The 18,149-nt window shown below is 37.5% G+C and overlaps 1 protein-coding gene across 4 annotated transcripts; it reads right to left on the bottom strand.

Annotated features, from left to right (window-relative positions):
* Positions 1 to 3,835: 3,835 nt before the first annotated feature.
* On the bottom strand, positions 3,836 to 17,583 carry LOC127935003 (high affinity immunoglobulin epsilon receptor subunit beta-like). 4 transcript variants are annotated; one of them, XM_052532580.1, is made up of 9 exons: positions 17,447 to 17,583; positions 14,207 to 14,334; positions 13,795 to 13,911; positions 13,634 to 13,690; positions 12,699 to 12,836; positions 10,527 to 10,577; positions 10,048 to 10,161; positions 6,509 to 6,574; positions 3,836 to 6,326 (listed from the first exon to the last, which is right to left on the bottom strand). In XM_052532580.1, exons 2-9 carry the CDS (start codon positions 14,300 to 14,302, stop codon positions 6,192 to 6,194), a joined length of 774 nt encoding a protein of 257 aa, XP_052388540.1. In that variant the 5' UTR covers positions 14,303 to 14,334; positions 17,447 to 17,583; the 3' UTR covers positions 3,836 to 6,191. The 4 variants fall into 4 exon arrangements, with proteins under 4 accessions (XP_052388540.1, XP_052388539.1, XP_052388541.1 ...); XM_052532579.1 differs by having other exon boundaries at positions 17,304 to 17,554; XM_052532581.1 differs by lacking the exon at positions 10,527 to 10,577 and having other exon boundaries at positions 17,304 to 17,555.
* Positions 17,584 to 18,149: the final 566 nt, after the last annotated feature.

Here is an 18,149-nt window from a genome sequence, read left to right as displayed (position 1 = left end):
AACGTGTTTCGGCATATCCCCATCAAAATGTGTGTTCTGCGCATGTTCTATTCACAAGGAATCTTGAGCTGTGTCCAAATTCAGGGTCTGCATCCTCCTTAGGATCCTTCCTACCCGGTTGAAGGAGGATGGGTCCTCCGACGACCGCAAAAACCGGAAGTCGGTGTTTGTGAATTTGGACAGCCTACCCTTCTTTCAGTTCCCTCCCTTACCCGTTGCTCATATCCTGTCGCCTAGCAACCGTGACAGCGCTAAGCAAGACACGGGTGAAGAGCTCATCGTTCTCTCCCCAGAGCTTTATAAACACTTCTGTCTGCTCTTTCGTCCTTAGAAGCGTTAAAAACAGCTTCAATCACTAACAAATAAGCTGTGTGTAAGGGGATATTCACACAGGCAGTAAGGAAGAAGCTAGTTTACGAAAGTAAACTTTTTTTTTTTTTTACATATACATGTACAAATGTAAAAGAAAAAAATGCTTAACGCTAAAACAAAATGCCTAACTAGAAAACCACTGAAAATATGCATTTGTGGGCCGCATTTGAAGGATCCTACGAATTTGGACAGCCTTCGTCGCGGCGCTGTGACGTAACATCCTTCAAATGAGTCCTCCGAAGGATGTAGACCCTGAATTTGGACACAGCCTTGGTCTTTTGAGTCTTTGGATACAGGAAGAAGAATCGGAAATGACGCGTATTACGTCTTAAGTCCAGACGCTAACCGTGCGTCGCCGTTTACTTCGGGATATTGGCGACTGATTACACATTCCATGTATACAGGAGTAACTCTCTCTGCTCACGCATGTAAACGGGTTATCCCGAATGTTTCAGAAACCCAAATAGTGACCTTAACCCGAACATAACCCGAATTTTAACAGCTTGTAAACGTAGTCACTGACATAAACAGAGAGAAGTAGTTCGGGCTACAATGTTCTTCCGCAAGACGCAAGCAGTTCTGTTTATTAACCGCTAGAGCGTCAAAAGTTACCTACCGCAGCTTAAAGGGGGGGTGAAATGCTATTTCATGCATACTGAGTTTTTTACACTGTTAAAGAGTTGGATTCCCATGCTAAACATGGACAAAGTTTCAAAAATTAAGTTGTATGTTTGAAGGAGTATTTCTGTTCCAAAAATACTCCTTCCGGTTTGTCACAAGTTTCGGAAAGTTTTTTTCGAGTATGGCTCTGTGTGACGTTAGATGGAGCAGAATTTCCTTATATGGGTCCTGAGGCACTTCTGCCGGAAGAGCGCGCGCTCCCGTATAGCAGAGCAGAGAGAGCACAGCAGACTTCACTGATCAGAGCGAGAGCATCACGAAATGTCACAAAAGGAGTGTGTTTTTGGTTGCCAGGGCAAGACAACCCTGCACAGATTACCAAAGAAAAACCAGCATTAAGGGATCAGTGGATGGAGTTTATTTTTACAGAGCATCAACGGAGTTGTGCAAGTGTTTGTGTTTGTTCCCTGCATTTCTAAAATGCTTGTTTTACAAACAAAGCCCAGTTTGACGACGGATTTGCGTATCGTTTATTTCTTAAGGATGATGCAATCCCAACGAAAAAAGGGTCACGATTGTGTGTTGGAACCACAGGCGGTGAGTAAAACTGCTTAAAATATCTCTGCCTCCTTGTTAGTGCGTCCGCCTCCCATCGGAGACCCGGGTTCAAGCCCCGCTCGGAGCGAGTCCTTGCTGCTGCTGCTCTCGTTCAGTTTCAGCCTTCACAGCTGTCACAGCTTCTCAACGCAACTGGCGCTCGTGATTCTTTAGCTCCGCCCACACGTCACGCCTCCAGGCGCTCGTGTTTTTCCGGGAAAAATCGGTACAGACTATCTTTCTCTTATGAATATAATAAAACTAAATACTTTTTGGAGTTATGAAGGATGCAGTACTACTCTATAGGTACTCAAGATTAACATGATATTAAGTGAAAACGAGCATTTCACCCCCCCTTTAAAATTTTTCTATTGACTGATCACATCAAAATAAATAAATAAATAAATAATAATAATAATAATAAATAAACATTTCAGTTGGCCTAATTTAATTTGTGTGAATTGGTGATCATATCTAAATGTTTCCATTGTCCAAACTGAATTATTGTGAATTTAATTTTAGAAATGTTATTAGGCCAATTGAAAAATTGATATGTAATGTTTGAGTTGGAGAGGTTTTTATGTTTTTCAGTGCATAAAACTTATTGTAAGATTGACTTCCAGATTTAGTAATCATTTCAAAGTACATGCAGATGATTAAAAATTATCAATACTCTAACCCAGCAACTTGCATCATTCATGCTTCTTCCAACTTTCCAGTTTCTTCCACAATATAGCAACATTCCTCCCAGATACATTTTAAAAGCAAAGGCAGAGAGCTTGTTTCCAGCACAGACATTTACATATTTTAGGCAAATAGTTTTGGGGCTATATTATATAACATTATATATGTAATATATAGAGCATGTGTAAAAGATCATTTAAACCTGGTTATTGGTGTGTCAAAATAGACACAACGGGAGTGATCATGCCAAAGCAGAAAGAAAACAACTGCAATGCCGGATGTCTCTACTTTCAATAGAATGCCAGTTGTGTTTTATAGCAATAAAACATCTCAAGCAGTGTTTGTGGATTTCTTTGGCTGAAAGTCAGAGGTGCTGCACCTAATTCTATCTTTAGAAACAAATTTGCGTCACAAGGTGATCAGAAACAATAAAGTCATTATTTGTGGATTATTAATCAGAGAGGATTTGAACCGTCACATTTATAAACACTTTTGTGAGCATGGAGATTTTATACATTTCCGATTCACACTCTTGTGAAAAAGAAGTGTGCCTAATTTGATTAACTATACACTTCAAATATTCAAAATATGTTTACAAAAATGGTACATGAATATAATATTAATAAAATGAATTCATGCACCAATGCATTTAATATAAGTTCAAACTACTGTATAATATAATTTCATTTAATTGCAATTGACTCAAAAGTATAAGTGTATTTCTCTTTTTCACACGGGAATATATAGCAATATCACCAGCAATGTTTGTTTGATTGTTTGCTAGGTGCATTTAGGTTGCTTACGTATGTTTTTAACACAAGGATCTGTCTCTTAGTGATGAAGAAGATGCAATTTTAATCAACACTAATGAGGGACCTCTGGAACTCATCTGGCTGCCCTTCCTTCTGTATATCGCAATGTTTCTTTGTTTTTATTTTGTAACCTGAGCATTTGTGTAAAATAAATCCTGGCGACCATGAACTTTCTACACATTCTGTAAGAAGAGACTGAACAATTATTGAAACTTGAGTATTAAAAACTGAGATTATATTGCAACATTTAATTTTTAAAGCAACAGTTCACCCAAAAAGGACATTGACATTTCTGAAATTGCACGTATACGCTCAGGTTAGTTTCTTAAATTTGTTTCCTCATCCACAGATTTGGAGAAATTTTGCATTTCATTACTTGCTCAGCAATGGATCATCTGCAGTGAATGGGTGCCGTCCAAACAGCAGATAAAAACATCACGACAATTTAAACAGTTCTTAATGTGATATTCACTAAACAGCTGCATATTTTGTGTATAATTAACCAGCCTGTAAACATACGCCCTTAGACATAGTCTTTAAATTATGCATATATATTATTAATATTATGTAATAATAATTATCATGACAATGTAAACTTAAAAACCTAACCCTAACCCTAAATGCATAAAAAAAGTGAAAAATTAACAATAGACTAGAATAGAACCAACATAAACACCAATTTATTGCTACAAGGTGTATGTTATCCACTAAAAAGATAAAAATGTGAAATAAGAAACAATAATCTCACATTGTTGGTGCATAAAAGTGATTTAATAAGTCCATTCATCAACTAAAATACACTTTAAACAGCATGAGAATGTTCTCCAATACCATCTTAATTTCTTTGATCATGATCTAGTGGAAACTCATAAAAGCATGCTTAAAAATCACAATTCAACAAGACGAGGTGGAGTGATCAGGGCAGAACATGAAGAGATGCTGTGTAAAAGAGGTACGAAAGTAAAAATGCTTTGGTTTGTTAGATCTGTAATAAACAACAGTTTCCTTGAAGACTCATGACTGATTTGTAACATTTACTGTCATACAATGAATTCAGATACTTGAGAGATACTACAAATGCCATTCCGTGAGACCGCAGAGTAAGTAATGTACAACAATAACTGTTAGCTGAACTATTAAGCTTTGTCAGACAATAAGCAAGCAAACAAAGGGCCAAAGATGACGCATTAAAGCCCTATTCTTACTCTCTCCATTTAATCATCCATTGCTCCTTGAAGATTACAGAATGATTATATGAAAGATGAAAACGTGGTTTCTCATCCTGCACCAAATGGATTTTCTGGAGTACTAGCACCAATGACATTAGATCAGGAACTGACATACTGTCTAGGGAACTCACGCCACTGTTTGATATTAACAGTGGAGACACTTTATTTCTTTTTCCTTTAAAGGGAGTAAAAAGGCAAGCCCAACTTGCATGTATTTTATTGTTAACATATTGTTATTATTTGTCATTCTCTTCTGAGCATAGAGGTTAAATATACATATAATGCCATTAGATTTTCCACAGCTTACGAACACTCAAGAGGCCAAATGAACCGTGGGAATATTTTACAATATCTAACATATATTAACATATCATACAGAGCTTTTTTGCTTGTTAGTAGGTTAGCTTGATGGAAATATTTGTTGCAGATCAGTGGTGAGTGCCATTTCTCAGTTAACATGATAATATCTGCAATATAGTTTGTTGTAGTTGTTGATGACACCTGACAAAGATTTAAAGATGGCATGATATACAATCCACATTTAAAATAAGCTTCTTGCAAACCAAATACCTGATCATAGTGTCTTGCATTATGTGGATCCACCCTTGCATGCTTGCATTGTTTAAATAAATTTTTCCCTTTGATACACACCACATTTGGTTTTCTCTTGGAGCTGTGTTACAATTACACCAGTCATGCAATGATCTTTCTGTATTTGTTAATGTTATTTGCTTCATCTAGTACTTCGTTCTGAAAAGACACTTGAAAAACTGCAGTGTTTGCATTGCAGCCAAAGAAACGGTCAAGCTTCCCACACTCTTTGATTAATAAATGCAATTGATTTCCAGTTGTAAGGAATTAAAAAAAGAAAAAGAAAAATGATACCCCAAATAGTGTAAATGTTTAGTCAAATCTAATTCACACAGAACCAAATCATAAAACCTAAACATAGGGTTGTTTCAGTGCTCATAAAATGCTGCATAAGAGCTGTTTTGCCATTGCAAGAATCGCCATACACAGCACAGTTTATGCTCTGAGTGATTAAATATATGCAAGGAAGAATACAAGCATGCACCAATAACAATTTATAATGCAAACAGATGCAAGAAAAAAAGGTCATGAGGACACGGCATCAAAAGAAAATTATCTTCTTTTTTTTAAAGGATTGAAAGTTAACAATAGCAGATAAAACAAGTATTGTGAAATCATGGGTTCAGGCTACATTAGTTGCAGAGGTTTAATATTTAGTGTCAAGGTTTGACCCTGAGTATTAGATGAATATCAGTCTTTGCTGCTTTGGAAACACTGTAAGTCCATCAGCTGAACAGACCTGAAGGAACTCTGCAGTCTTTTATAGCAGGTAATATAATATTCAAGCAAAATGAAAATTCACCCTCATGTCTTCCGAAACCCACAATTTTTAATAAATGTTTATTTCTTAAGTGGAATGCAAAAGGGCAAAATAATAGTAGGATGTCTCAATTGCTCTTTTTGTAAACATGAACAGGGATCACAGTAGTCAAGCAATATTTTAATGGATGACATAAATGTATGACTTCAGAGTTATAGTGCACACGTTATATGAACCATTCCTGTTTTTGCTTTTATGGTGATTTATTTTTATTTTTTTTGCTTGACAAGCCTTGGTCCACCATCCATTTTCAGTGTACTAAAGAAAGTCAGGTTTGAAACAACATGAGGGAGTAAATTCATTTCTATTTTTGGTTGCACCGTCCCTTTAAGTATAATGATAATGGCTTATATTATAAAGCCCTATCATGTTGATTTCATACATCAGTAAAATACAAAAACCTAGATGTTAAGGCCTCACTCATCTCTAATACAATATACAAACAGATCACATGAGCACGAAGCGTCAAACGTCTGTTAAAGAGTCAATGGGGGCCACTTGAGGTTCGGTGGGAGGGCTAGGGATTTCTTCTGTCGGCTCAGATCTGGGTTCAGGCTCACGCTCAGGCATTGGCTCCACCTCTGGCACCATCACCTCCACCTGTAGGGTTCGAATGAGTGGGAAGAAACAGACCTTTGATTGGCTGACAGATTCAAGCGAAGAGTTAAAGATGAGGAAGCAATGGATTGGCTGTGGCATTACATTAGATGGTTTCCAAAACCAAGAAAGCTTGGATCTCAACTGAAATCTCATATGTTACAATACAGGTGCTCTGGGTGTACCTGATGTTGGCGAGGGGTGCTCGCCTCAGGGCGAGATTGGGCAGCATGCTGTCTGAAACCAGGAAGCTGTAGAAAAGTATTATATCACATCATATTAAATATAAAAATACAAATAAATATATTTCTGAAAACTATCACAATTATAGAAGTTCACCAAATCTGCTATAGTAATTAACATGTATTAAACACCATGCAGGGTTGGAAAAAACAGAGGCTTTGGGCAAAAATTCCACCAAAATGAACAAAAATGTGCCATAAATTTAAGAAAAAGAGGCAAATGTCTCTTCACAATTCACAAACTCTTACGGCTACCGGGATTAAAGTGAAATGCTAAATTACATGAAAAGTGTTGATTGTGGAATTACATTTAGATCTGCTTATGTGAGCAAAAAAAAATCATACAAATCTATGATTGCTTTGTTGCAATCTATATCGTTAAAAGCACTATATTAAAGGGTTAGTTCGCCCGAAAATGAAAATTATGTCATTAAAGAGCCACACAGATATATACATATCGTTATAGATTTCAAATCTTTTGCCCATCTCTATGTACGTCACTATGAGCACTTTGCATAATAATCTCCGCCTACCGTGTTGGGAAAAACGGACCTCTGACCTGCTCCACCCCCACCCCCACCCCCCCACGCACAGACGCTGTGAGATGTGAGAGCATCATGTCGAGGAGACAGAGTGTTTTTAATTGTAAAGGCAAGTTTGTTTTATTTTCACTGCCAAAGAATGAAGATCAGAAGAACCAATGGCTAAAATTCACTTTTACCACAATACCAGAGCAGTACAACAAATCCCTTTTGTTGTGTTCACAACATTTAACTGATGACTGCTTTTCTAATCTCGGTGAGTACAAGACGGGATTTTCAAAGCGTTTGGCCATAAAAGAGGGTTCATTACCAACTTTATTTAGACCAACAAGCATCTCCGAATCACAACACGAAGTATGATTATGAAGTTATGTGTCTGTTTTCTCCCGAGCGTCTTATCAGTATGTGTGCTGTCTGCAGCCTGTCTGCGCTGATCGTCATTTACAAACACGTCATTAAAATGAAGTGTAACAAGTGCTGCTAACAGATATTCTGTGATAAAGTAATCCATATGAAAACAACGCGATGTCGTTTTTCACGTCTCCCTTCATTATATCTAATGTGACCACGCCCCCGCGCTGAACGCGCTATTCAGATTCAAACTGAAGCGCGCGGCTTGAATACACCCACACAGAAGAAAAAGCAGTGAGACTGTTCAAGTTTTTTATTTTACTGTTTGCTTCGCGATGAGAGGAATAAGACATAATTCACCCCAAACAGATGCTAACGCATAGTTTACCGTGGAGGTGTGTGCGGAACAACCAATCAAACCTGACTATGTCAGTTGACCAATCAGAACACAGTATGCTACCGAAAGGTGGGGTTTAAGGAAACTGAATCTTTTGAACAGCTTCGCGTGAACCGTTTGGGGATCTCTGAGAATTGATGTAATTTTAAAATGATGTTTTGACAAAATGACAATGTTTTTTAAACTTGGATGGATTTAAACCTATTGTACAGGACTTATAAACAGTGATAGGAAGCTTAGAATTTTCATTTTACTGGCTCTTTAATTACTCACCCTTATGCTGTTCCAAACATGTAAGACCTCCTTTTATCATCAGAACACAGTTTAAGATATTTTAGATTTAGTCCGAGAGCTCTCAGTCCCTCCATTGAAGCTGTGTGTACGGTCTACTGTCCATGTCCAGAAAGGTAAGAAAAACATCATCAAAGTAGTCCATGTGACATCAGAGGGTCAGTTAGAATTCTTGAAGCATCAAAAATACATTTTGGTTCAAAAATAGCAAAAACAACAACTTTATTCAGCATTGTCCTCTCTTCTGTGTCTGTTGTGAGAGAGAGTTCAAATCAAAGCAGTCTGGATATCCGGTTTGCGAACAAATCATTCAGTTCACCAAATCGAACTGATTCGTTTTAAACGGTTCACGTCTCTAATACGCATTAATCTACAAATGACTTAAGATGTTAACTTTTTCTTAATGTGGCTGACACTCCCTCTGAGTTCAAACAAACCAATATCCCGGAGTAATTCATGTACTCAAACAGTACACTGACTGAACTGCTGTGAAGATGAACACCGAGCTGAGCCAGATAATGAATAATAGACTGACTCGTTCACGAGTCAAGAACCGGTTGCATCGGTGTTGGGATCACCAGTAGTTCTTTCGGACAGTTCGATTCAATAAACCGGTTGAAGAAAACGGTTCACCGGTTCTTTTGCGCTCGACGTAATGGCGTCATTGGCGATGATTGCCCTTGATTCAAGCCTTTGGTTTACCCGCACCCATAACACTAGCACAGAATCAGTTCAGAATCAATCACAAAAAGAATCAGTTCAGTTCAGACGCCCTGTGTGTCGGTCTGCTTCACGCTGAATCACACATGTGCAGTATCATCAGCTCCTCGGTTCACGAATCGGACGCGTCTGACAGAAACGGTTCTTGACTCGTGAACGAGTCAATGTTTTGTTCATTATCTGGCTCAGCTCAGTGTTCATCTTCAGTTCTCTCTTCACAGCAGTTCAGTCAGTGTACTGTTTGAGTAAATGAATTACTCCGGGATATTGGTTTGTTTGAACTTAGAGGGAGTGTCAGTCACATTAAAAAAGTTGATAGCTTAAGTCATTTGTGGATTAATGCGTATTAGAGATGCGAACCGTTTAAAACGATTCAGTTCGATTTGGTGAACTGCTTTGATTTTAACTCTCTCTCACAACAGACACAGAAGAGAAGACACTGCTGTATAAAGTCGTTGTTTTTGCTAATTTTGGACCAAAATGTATTTTCGATGCTTCACAAAATTCTAACGGACCCTCCGATGTCACATGGACTACTTTGATGATGTTTTTCTTACCTTTCTGGACATGGACAGTATACCGTACACACAGCTTCAATGGAGGGACTGAGAGCTCTCGGACTAAATCTAAAATATCTTAAACTGTGTTCTGAGGATAAAAGGAGGTCTTACATGTTTGGAACAGCATAAGGGTGAGTTATTAATGACATTATTTTTATTTTTGGGTGAACTAACCCTTTAATAAAGGTGACTTGACTTGACAAATATTGAATCAAATATTTCTTTTTACATATATTTTTTCTTTTTACTGCATAATTATATCCAATCACAGACATTTCTTTTAATTCATCATAACTAGAGTTTTAGCAAGAGTGATGACATCTTTGTATCATAATTGTACCATAAGGCATCATTACCTCATAATTATGCAATTGTTGTGTAAATACATGCCGCCTTTAAGCAGCATTAAACAGTAAATGCATGTCAGACACAGCTTCTGCTCCACCTTTGCAGTGTAAAGATGGCTTTTGTTGTTGATGATGTAATTTTATTGATAACAGTCTATACTATTCTGCTATGTGATATAAAAGAGTTTTATAAGGATTTAATAAGGTAATCATTGAATATATTGAAACACAGTCTCTCAGTCCTTCTATTTTATTTTGCATGTGTTTAACTGACCTGCACGCCGCCTTTAGCCAGAGCATTTAGTCCAAACAAAATGGTTACAATGCAGATCGCCAACTCCACCACCAGAAACAGAACCAGTGTGGCCAAGAAGCCATCGATCAAGAGCTGAGAGCAGCCGAAACAGACAGAGAAACAAAGAAATAAAATAATAACCACAGCCATCAAAGCTCAAGTCCATGTTAGTAAGTTGCCAGAGAGATTTAATCTTCGAGGAAGTGGCCAAGCACATCAGTAAAGCAGATATTGTTAAATATAGGTATCTTTCATTCTGGAGCATTTTCAAACAACTGGCCCAAAGTGCAAAACTGAAAACACAAGACTGATCAGATTTTTTGTCACCTTAAGAAACAACGATAGCCTTTTTTAAGGACCATGTTACTTTCAATTAATCTGTTTTTCTTTCTTTCTATCAGCATATAATTAAGAACATTCATGAAAACGAAGCAAACATAAAGGTAAGAATTACTTACTTTACAATTTCTCTCGACAGTATAACTGCACCTCCTGAAACAATTTTGTTGCTTTGGAAAAGCAGAGACAAAAGACAAAATAATGTTGTAAGTGTAGCTATAAAGCTTTTCTCATACAAATGTAGCTGCAAGCACGCCCAATTAGTCAATTTAGAAAAACTGTTACAGTTACACAACTACAGTGCCCTCAGAAAGGTTTTGGACTTCTGAGATTGGGACACAGGACATACATACACCTGGACAGCTATTATAAAAGATGTTTCTTACTGAAATAACATAGCTCTACTGAGTGTTTGGTTGGTGTCAGACTAATGGTGTCAGCACACATTAGCGTGAGAGTGCACATTACAGAACACAGACGCAAACTTGTCAGTTCCACAATGACCAACACAATCTACTAAGAGCAGTGCACATTAGCATAAGGGCAGCAAACAAGCACGAGCCAATAATAATCAGGTGCGTGTAATCTACTAATAACATAGGTGTAAAGTGGGTTAATATATGCCATTTTTGGAAATATCAGTAAATCACCTTCATTTAACCCTTGTGCATTGTTCAAATTCACTACCCTTTCGTTATGTTCAGGATGAGAACATCCACTCAACTATAATTGAGTATAACTATAATTATCCACTATAATTTGCTGTTATACTCCATATATCTCCATATACAAGTCAGAAACTTAGCTTTTTTGCACAGGCCTATCTAAAGGGTTAAAGGTGGGACCACAGTGATCAACTGTAAAATAATAACAAATTTTATTTCTTCCCAACAGGGAAAACCACCAACAATAGAATTTTTCATTTAGTGGATGTTTTCATCCGCGAACATAACAAAAGGGTAGTGAATTTGCCCACACTGTATTGTTAAGTTTTTTAACATTTTCCAAAAATATGTGTCAAAATAAGATTTGTCACCAAAAATCATTCCATTAGCTGAAACACAGAGAAAGTTGTGGCCAAAATAAGACTCAACTCCACCCCCTAGTGGACGAAAGCGTCCCCAACAACGCATAAGGGTTAAACGCTCTCCTCTCATAAATGTTGCATCTGAAAGGGAAATTCCTGAAATGCGTATGCTTTAAGGTCAGGTGTAAAAATGCCCTGTCCATGCCTTTTCATTGCTAATCCTTTACTGCGTTGTTAACGTTTCTAAAGCCAAACGAGGGTTAGGTGCAAGCTGTTAGTAAATCTTGCCCAAAGAGAGTTAATGTAAAATAATAAACATGAGCAGCCTCTCAGTCAAAGATTTACAGCCCCTAAAATAAAAATAAATAAACACATAATTAAACACGACCAAATATATAACCTTAAACAAACAATTCAAATTTCCTAATATCCTGTTTTATCATTTTATATTTTAGCTCTTTATGGAAATTCTTAGCATTTTCCATTTTAGATCTAAAATATTTTGTTACACTTCACTGTCCAAATACCTTGAGGTCACTGATTTGATTCATTTTCTACTTCATTGGAAAAAAGTCTGTACCAAGTGCAAAGGGTCCATTTCATCATGGTTATTACACTATTCTGTTTATTCTAAATTTATCAAACATTACAAAGCAGTAATGAGATGTGAAACCATCATCGTGATTATGCCAACAGCTCATATCTATAAATATATCTCAATATTTGAACATTATGATAAACCAATTACAATCACACATTTTCAGTTTCCAATCGAATTGCTTAAAGTGCTTTCCAATTTAAAGCAGTTTAATAAAGTATAAGTTATATACACAGTCCCACATCAAATCAGAAGTCACTACTTCAGGAACTAAATAACAACATTAACTTAAAAGCTTTATTTGCATTCCAACACAATCATTCAATTCATTATGCTCTTACACTGCTGCAAAATTAAACAGGTCTAATCATATGATATGTATACTTTTAATGTAAGGTTTAAGCAAACCGAGAAAAAAAAAAAAAAAAAAATTATTGAAACTTTTGAAGATGCTACGTTTTGCACTTCGGTACAGTCCTTTGAAAAGGCATCAAGGGAAGTGCTTTAAGAAAAAACTGTAACAAGAAATTTGATGTGGCCAGTTCAACACATCATACCCACTTTACAGTGTTTTATCCTTCCCAATGCACCCAAAACTCACCCCCATGCATTCATCTTCATATGCTGTATACAGATCAACAGGTCTATATAGATGTGTGAGCTCACCACAGCATAGATCTCCAGTCTCCTGCAGTGCTCACAGTGGTACGTGTCCTGACGGTACGGCAGGTGACGGGACAGCAGCCCAAGAACAGCAGTGGAGAACGCTGCACTGACCAGGTGAGACACCAGTGTGGCTTTCACCTTCACATGACGGGACAGACAGAAGTTACTCTACACCTCATTTACTGTCATTTGATAAAACACTGAAAAATTAAAAAGGCATTTCCATTTCATGCAGTACTGGAAAAATACTGAAAAACAATACCAGTCAACAGTTTGGATGCAATTTTTACACATTTTGAGAGTCATCATCAAACTATGAAATAACACCAATGGAGGTACACAAGTGGAACTGTGAAAGGGCTAGATCATAAACTCCCCTGTAAACTCTCTTTTCTCTTTGTATAGACTGAAGCTTGACAGATTTCAAGTAGTTCACATGTGTGATGGATATGTGATTATGTAATTGTTGGCTCCAAAACCAAACACATCCTCTTCCAACTTCCACCAGAACTGCTGAGACCATCACATCTTCCAAAAAGCAGATGAAGAATCACCTCTTCTGCAAGCTCTTAACTACCACAGACTTTAACTAATGCACTTACACAAAACATCTTCTATACTGTAGCTTGCTTCCTAATCCTTGGAAAAGCATCCTTTTTAAAAAGTTGTCCTTTATAATCATGTATGCATAAACATTAAGCATGCACTGTCTGCTCCAAAATCAGCTAAAACAGCTTTTAAGAAAATCATAAATTGACAAAACCCATATTTTTCTAAAGAACTAATTTTGATCAGTTATGCATAAGCATTAAACCTTCACAATCTGCTCCAAAACAAAACAAGACAAGACAACTTTTATGGAAACTGTAAACAGGCTGACTAGCGAGGGTTCAGAGTCGTGGGTAGGTTGGTAGATTCATTGAACTTGTACTCACCCAGAACAGAGACGGGAATCTTCCAGCGTGGATTAAGATGGATCCAGACACAAGCAACTGATAACAAAAGAATCACTGAAGTTTGCAACATCCTTCGTGACAACTGGATTCATCTCAGACGAAACATTCTGCTTCAAAGTCCATGAGGAGATTCGGCTTACCTGAACAACGATCACTACCACAACAATGAGATCAGGAGAGAAGTGAACCTCTTCATAGAGCTGAAGAATGGTGTTGCTCAGACACAAGCACAAGACTGCGATGATGATCTGAATGGACTGAACCAACACAACAACCAGCTCAATGAACTCGACAGGCTGCCAAAAAGGCCATTTCAACGGTTTTATAAAAGATTCAGAGATTCAGTTATGAGGTCTGTCTCTTGAAACCCTGGATAACTTCAAACTTTTCTAAATTCAGGTATTACAAAGCCATTCCGTGCAATAAACGTCATGCTTTTATATTGTTTAAGATGTTCAACAAAGTGGCTTTTGCGAAATAACTGGACATCTGGTATATGGAAGATATTCCTGCATGTTGTCCTGGATTTGGTGTGAGATTTGTGACACTCACCCCGAGTGCTTTCGGCTCCACCTTCTGAAATGTCTTGAGCTGATTTGGGGTCAGGTTTCCTGCAGGGCGCAGGGGGCCCTGACTCTCCATGCCCATGCTAATGTCCGTCAGTTTGAGGCCTGGCTATGCTAATATCAAAGAATCAGTTTGAGACAGAAAGAGAAGAGACTGATGACAGTGCAGGACGGAATGAAAAGGCATGAGCTGAACAGAAAAAGGTCATGCTCATGGTGTCATTTGTGCCTGATAGACCATTAAAAGGTTACTGCTTTTGAGAAATGATATTTTGTGAGGCCTATGTGAGGCCCAGAGGTCCAGGGATGCACTGATCGAATTAGATAAATGCTTTCAGTGGACTATTCTTGAACTCGTAACCTACAATCTCAGATATGTGGTTACTGACTTGTAAAGCAGCCATAGTTATTTATCGTTACTAACCGTAAACTGACCAAGTGAACATAAAAACTATCCTCATATTACATCATTAAGGGGGGGGGTGAAATGCTATTTCATGCATACAGAGGTTTTTACACTGTTAAAGAGTTGGATTCCCATGCTAAACATGGACAAAGTTTCAAAAATTAAGTTGTACGTTTGAAGGAGTATTTCTGTTCCCAAAATACTCCTTCCGGTTTGTCACAAGTTTCGGAAAGTTTTTTTCGAGTATGGAGCGGAATTTCCTTATATGGGTCCTGAGGCACTTCTGCCGGAGCACAGACATTCACTGATCAGAGCGAGAGCGTCGCGAAATGTCACAAAAGAAGTGTGTTTTTGGTTGCCAGGGCAAGACAACCCTGCACAGATTACCAAAAGAGAAACAGCATTAAGGGACCAGTGGATGGAGTTTATTTTTACAGAGCATCAACGGAGTTGTGCAAGTGTTTGTGTTTGTTCCCTGCATTTCGAAGATGCTTGTTTTACAAACAAAGCCCAGTTTGACGACGGATTTGCGTATCGTTTATTTCTTAAGGATGATGCAGTCCCAACGAAAAAGGGTCACGATCGTGTGTTGGAACCGCAGGCGGTGAGTAAAACTGCTTCAAATATCTCTGCCTTCTTGTTAGTGTGTCTGCCTCCCATGCCGGAGACCAGGGTTCGAGCCCCGCTCGGAGCGAGTCGTTGCTGCTGCTGCTCTCTTTCAGTTTCAGCCTCGGGATCTGATTCTGGATCATAAATAAACGGCTGAATCTGACTGTAAGCCATGGTTTGTTTTGGTTGGTTTTGTCCTCACGGTAATGTCACAGCTTCCAAACGCTCTCAAAGCAAAAGCCTACTCGCGCTCGTGATTCTTTAGCTCCGCCCACATGTCACGCCTCCAGCCGGTCATGTTTTTCCTGGAAAAAACGGTACAGACTATCTTTCTCTTATGAATATAATAAAACTAAAGACTTTTTGGAGTTATGCAGTACTACTCTATAGGTTCTCAAGATTAACAGGATATTGAGTGAAAACGAGCATTTAACCCCCCCTTTAATTAGTCAATAATTAAAAAGGGGCTTAAAAGAATATTAACTTTCAGAAAAAGATGTATTTGACTGCACTGACACAACTGGGTGAGAACTAAACAGAAATGGATAATAACACTGTTGTCTTCGGTAGAGTCGTTTCATTAATAAGGAAATTAATGAATAGAACTGAATCATGGTTAAAGTCAACTTATCTGAATAATGACACTATTGTCTTCTTTAGAGCTGCTGTATAGCTGGATAGAATTAGTTTCGTAATTTGATTGACACTGCCATTGAACTGAATCAAACCACGTGACTCAATTGACCCAAATAATGGCATTTATCCTCTATAGAGCTCATTTACATATAAAAGTGAACTTGTTTTATTATTGTTGAAACTTTATAATGCTACTAATTTCCTCTTTATTCCCGTGGAGCAGTTTTGAAACATTCTGTATTGTATAAAGTGCTATATAAACAAATATGACTTTAATACTCTTTTTGTTATTTTTATGTCAGAAATTCTATTTTCTATAACCCATTTCTATAAGCCATATATAAGAGTGATCAACAGGACCTGCAAATTGGCTCAAAATCAGAATTTTGATATTTTTGCTCAAAATAAGATACTGTCAATCTGAGATGACTGTAGACATAACTAGGCTTTAGTTTATAGTTTTATATATTTGACTACTATAAAAGGTTGTCTATTAGGTTAACTATTAAAAGATAGTTCACCTAAGAATGAATATTGTGTCATCATTTAATCACATTCATATTTGTATAAACTTGAGGAGATATTTTGAGGAATGTTAGTAACCGAACAGTTTTGGTTCCCTTTGATTTTGTAACCAACATTCCTCAAAATATCTTCTTTTGTTTTATGAAGAAAAATAAAAGATGAGGATGAGTAAAATAAATTGATGATTGAGTGTTAATTTATAGGTGGACTGTCCCTTTAACTTTTTGTAGAGTGGGTATTGTACCACAAGACAAGATTATTTTTTACAACAAAAGAAAGAAATAAAAGGACAAGTCTAATGTGACGTGAAAGATTATGGAAACCAGTCATTTATACATCCCTCTGAACCCTCATAACCCTCTCTGAAGAGTGTCTAGACATCTTTTCAAATAGGACAGCATCTCTGAGGAATCAAGTCATGTCCTCAAGTTACTAAAACTCCATTAAGCCTTTCATAGGGAGAGGTTTTTAGACACAAGATATATTGAAGTAGATTTATGATATTTAATCCATCTACAGAAGAGCTTTATAAAGATGTCCAGAGGGTTTGTGTCAGTCTGAGTAACCCCTAATATTGCTTCCGGTATCTAATGCATACAGAATGAGATATTTCACTAGACCACTTCAAATCTGTATAATGATGCTGACGTTTTAAGAGTGAGTCTTTACACTGAGTCTTAGCATGCCGTTTTTATCATTTACAGGTATTTCATATTTCACATGTTCAACGAATGATATATTAAATGGTTTCTTGGCATTGAAGGTAAGAGGAGCAGCCTCTTAAAAAGACGCAGGGCAAAACGTGCATCTTCATCGTCTCCTCACATCCGCAGTGTCCCGCACTATGACAACATGTAACTTTATTTCTGAGCATAACCGCGCCACGAATAACGCTCAAAGGACTCACCACAGTGCCGTTTTGTCTAACTGATCCCCAAATCCAGAAGACGTGTAACCTTCAGGCTGTCATACATATAAAGGTGGGGTCGCGCGCGTATGCGTCCTGCCCCAAATCGAGATTCCTTCAAACACACGTGCGATGTCACTTACCTCAGCAGCTCAAGGGAAACGCGTGGATTCAGCTTTTATTCTTTGCAGCATTCAGTTATTTAATCCGCGTCGCGGTTGGAGGGAAACAACTAGTTAATTCTCAGGGCGTGTGACGCGCGGCTGACGCGCAATACCGCAGTGAGAGGCGGCGGCGGACGCGACGCGACGCGTCGATATGGAGGCAGAGTCGAGAAAGATGCGGCGCGAAACGTTTGTCGTGTCACCTTTACTACATTTTTTATTATTTTCTTTTTATTTTCTTTCATTCTGAATATCAGCAGCACGACTGATACTTATTGTATAACAGACATAAATGCATTTGTATTTCTTTTCTGCTTATTGATTTTATAGTCTGTGCCGGGCTAAAACTATTATTCCGAGCACAGTTCATTTACACTGGTGGTTAAAAGTTTGGAATAATCGAGATTTTATTTCATGTTTGTCTCTTATGCTCAAAAATACAGTAAAACAGTAATATAGTTTTACTATTACAATATAAATATATTTGAATATATGTTAAAATGTAATTTATTCCTTTGATCAAAATCGTTACTCCTGTCTTCAGTGTCACATGATCATTCAGAAATCATTCTAATATACTGATTTATTATCAATGTCATACTTTAGTGGAAAGGTTCAAGGTGATTTTATGAATAGAAAGTTCACTGAACAGCATTATATATATATATATATATATATATAT

This window comes from Carassius gibelio, chromosome A19, assembly GCF_023724105.1.
Source record: "Carassius gibelio isolate Cgi1373 ecotype wild population from Czech Republic chromosome A19, carGib1.2-hapl.c, whole genome shotgun sequence".
Lineage (NCBI taxonomy): Eukaryota > Metazoa > Chordata > Actinopteri > Cypriniformes > Cyprinidae > Carassius > Carassius gibelio.
The sequence above is the reverse complement of the archived record's forward strand: the minus strand, read 5'-3'. Positions and strand labels throughout refer to the sequence as shown.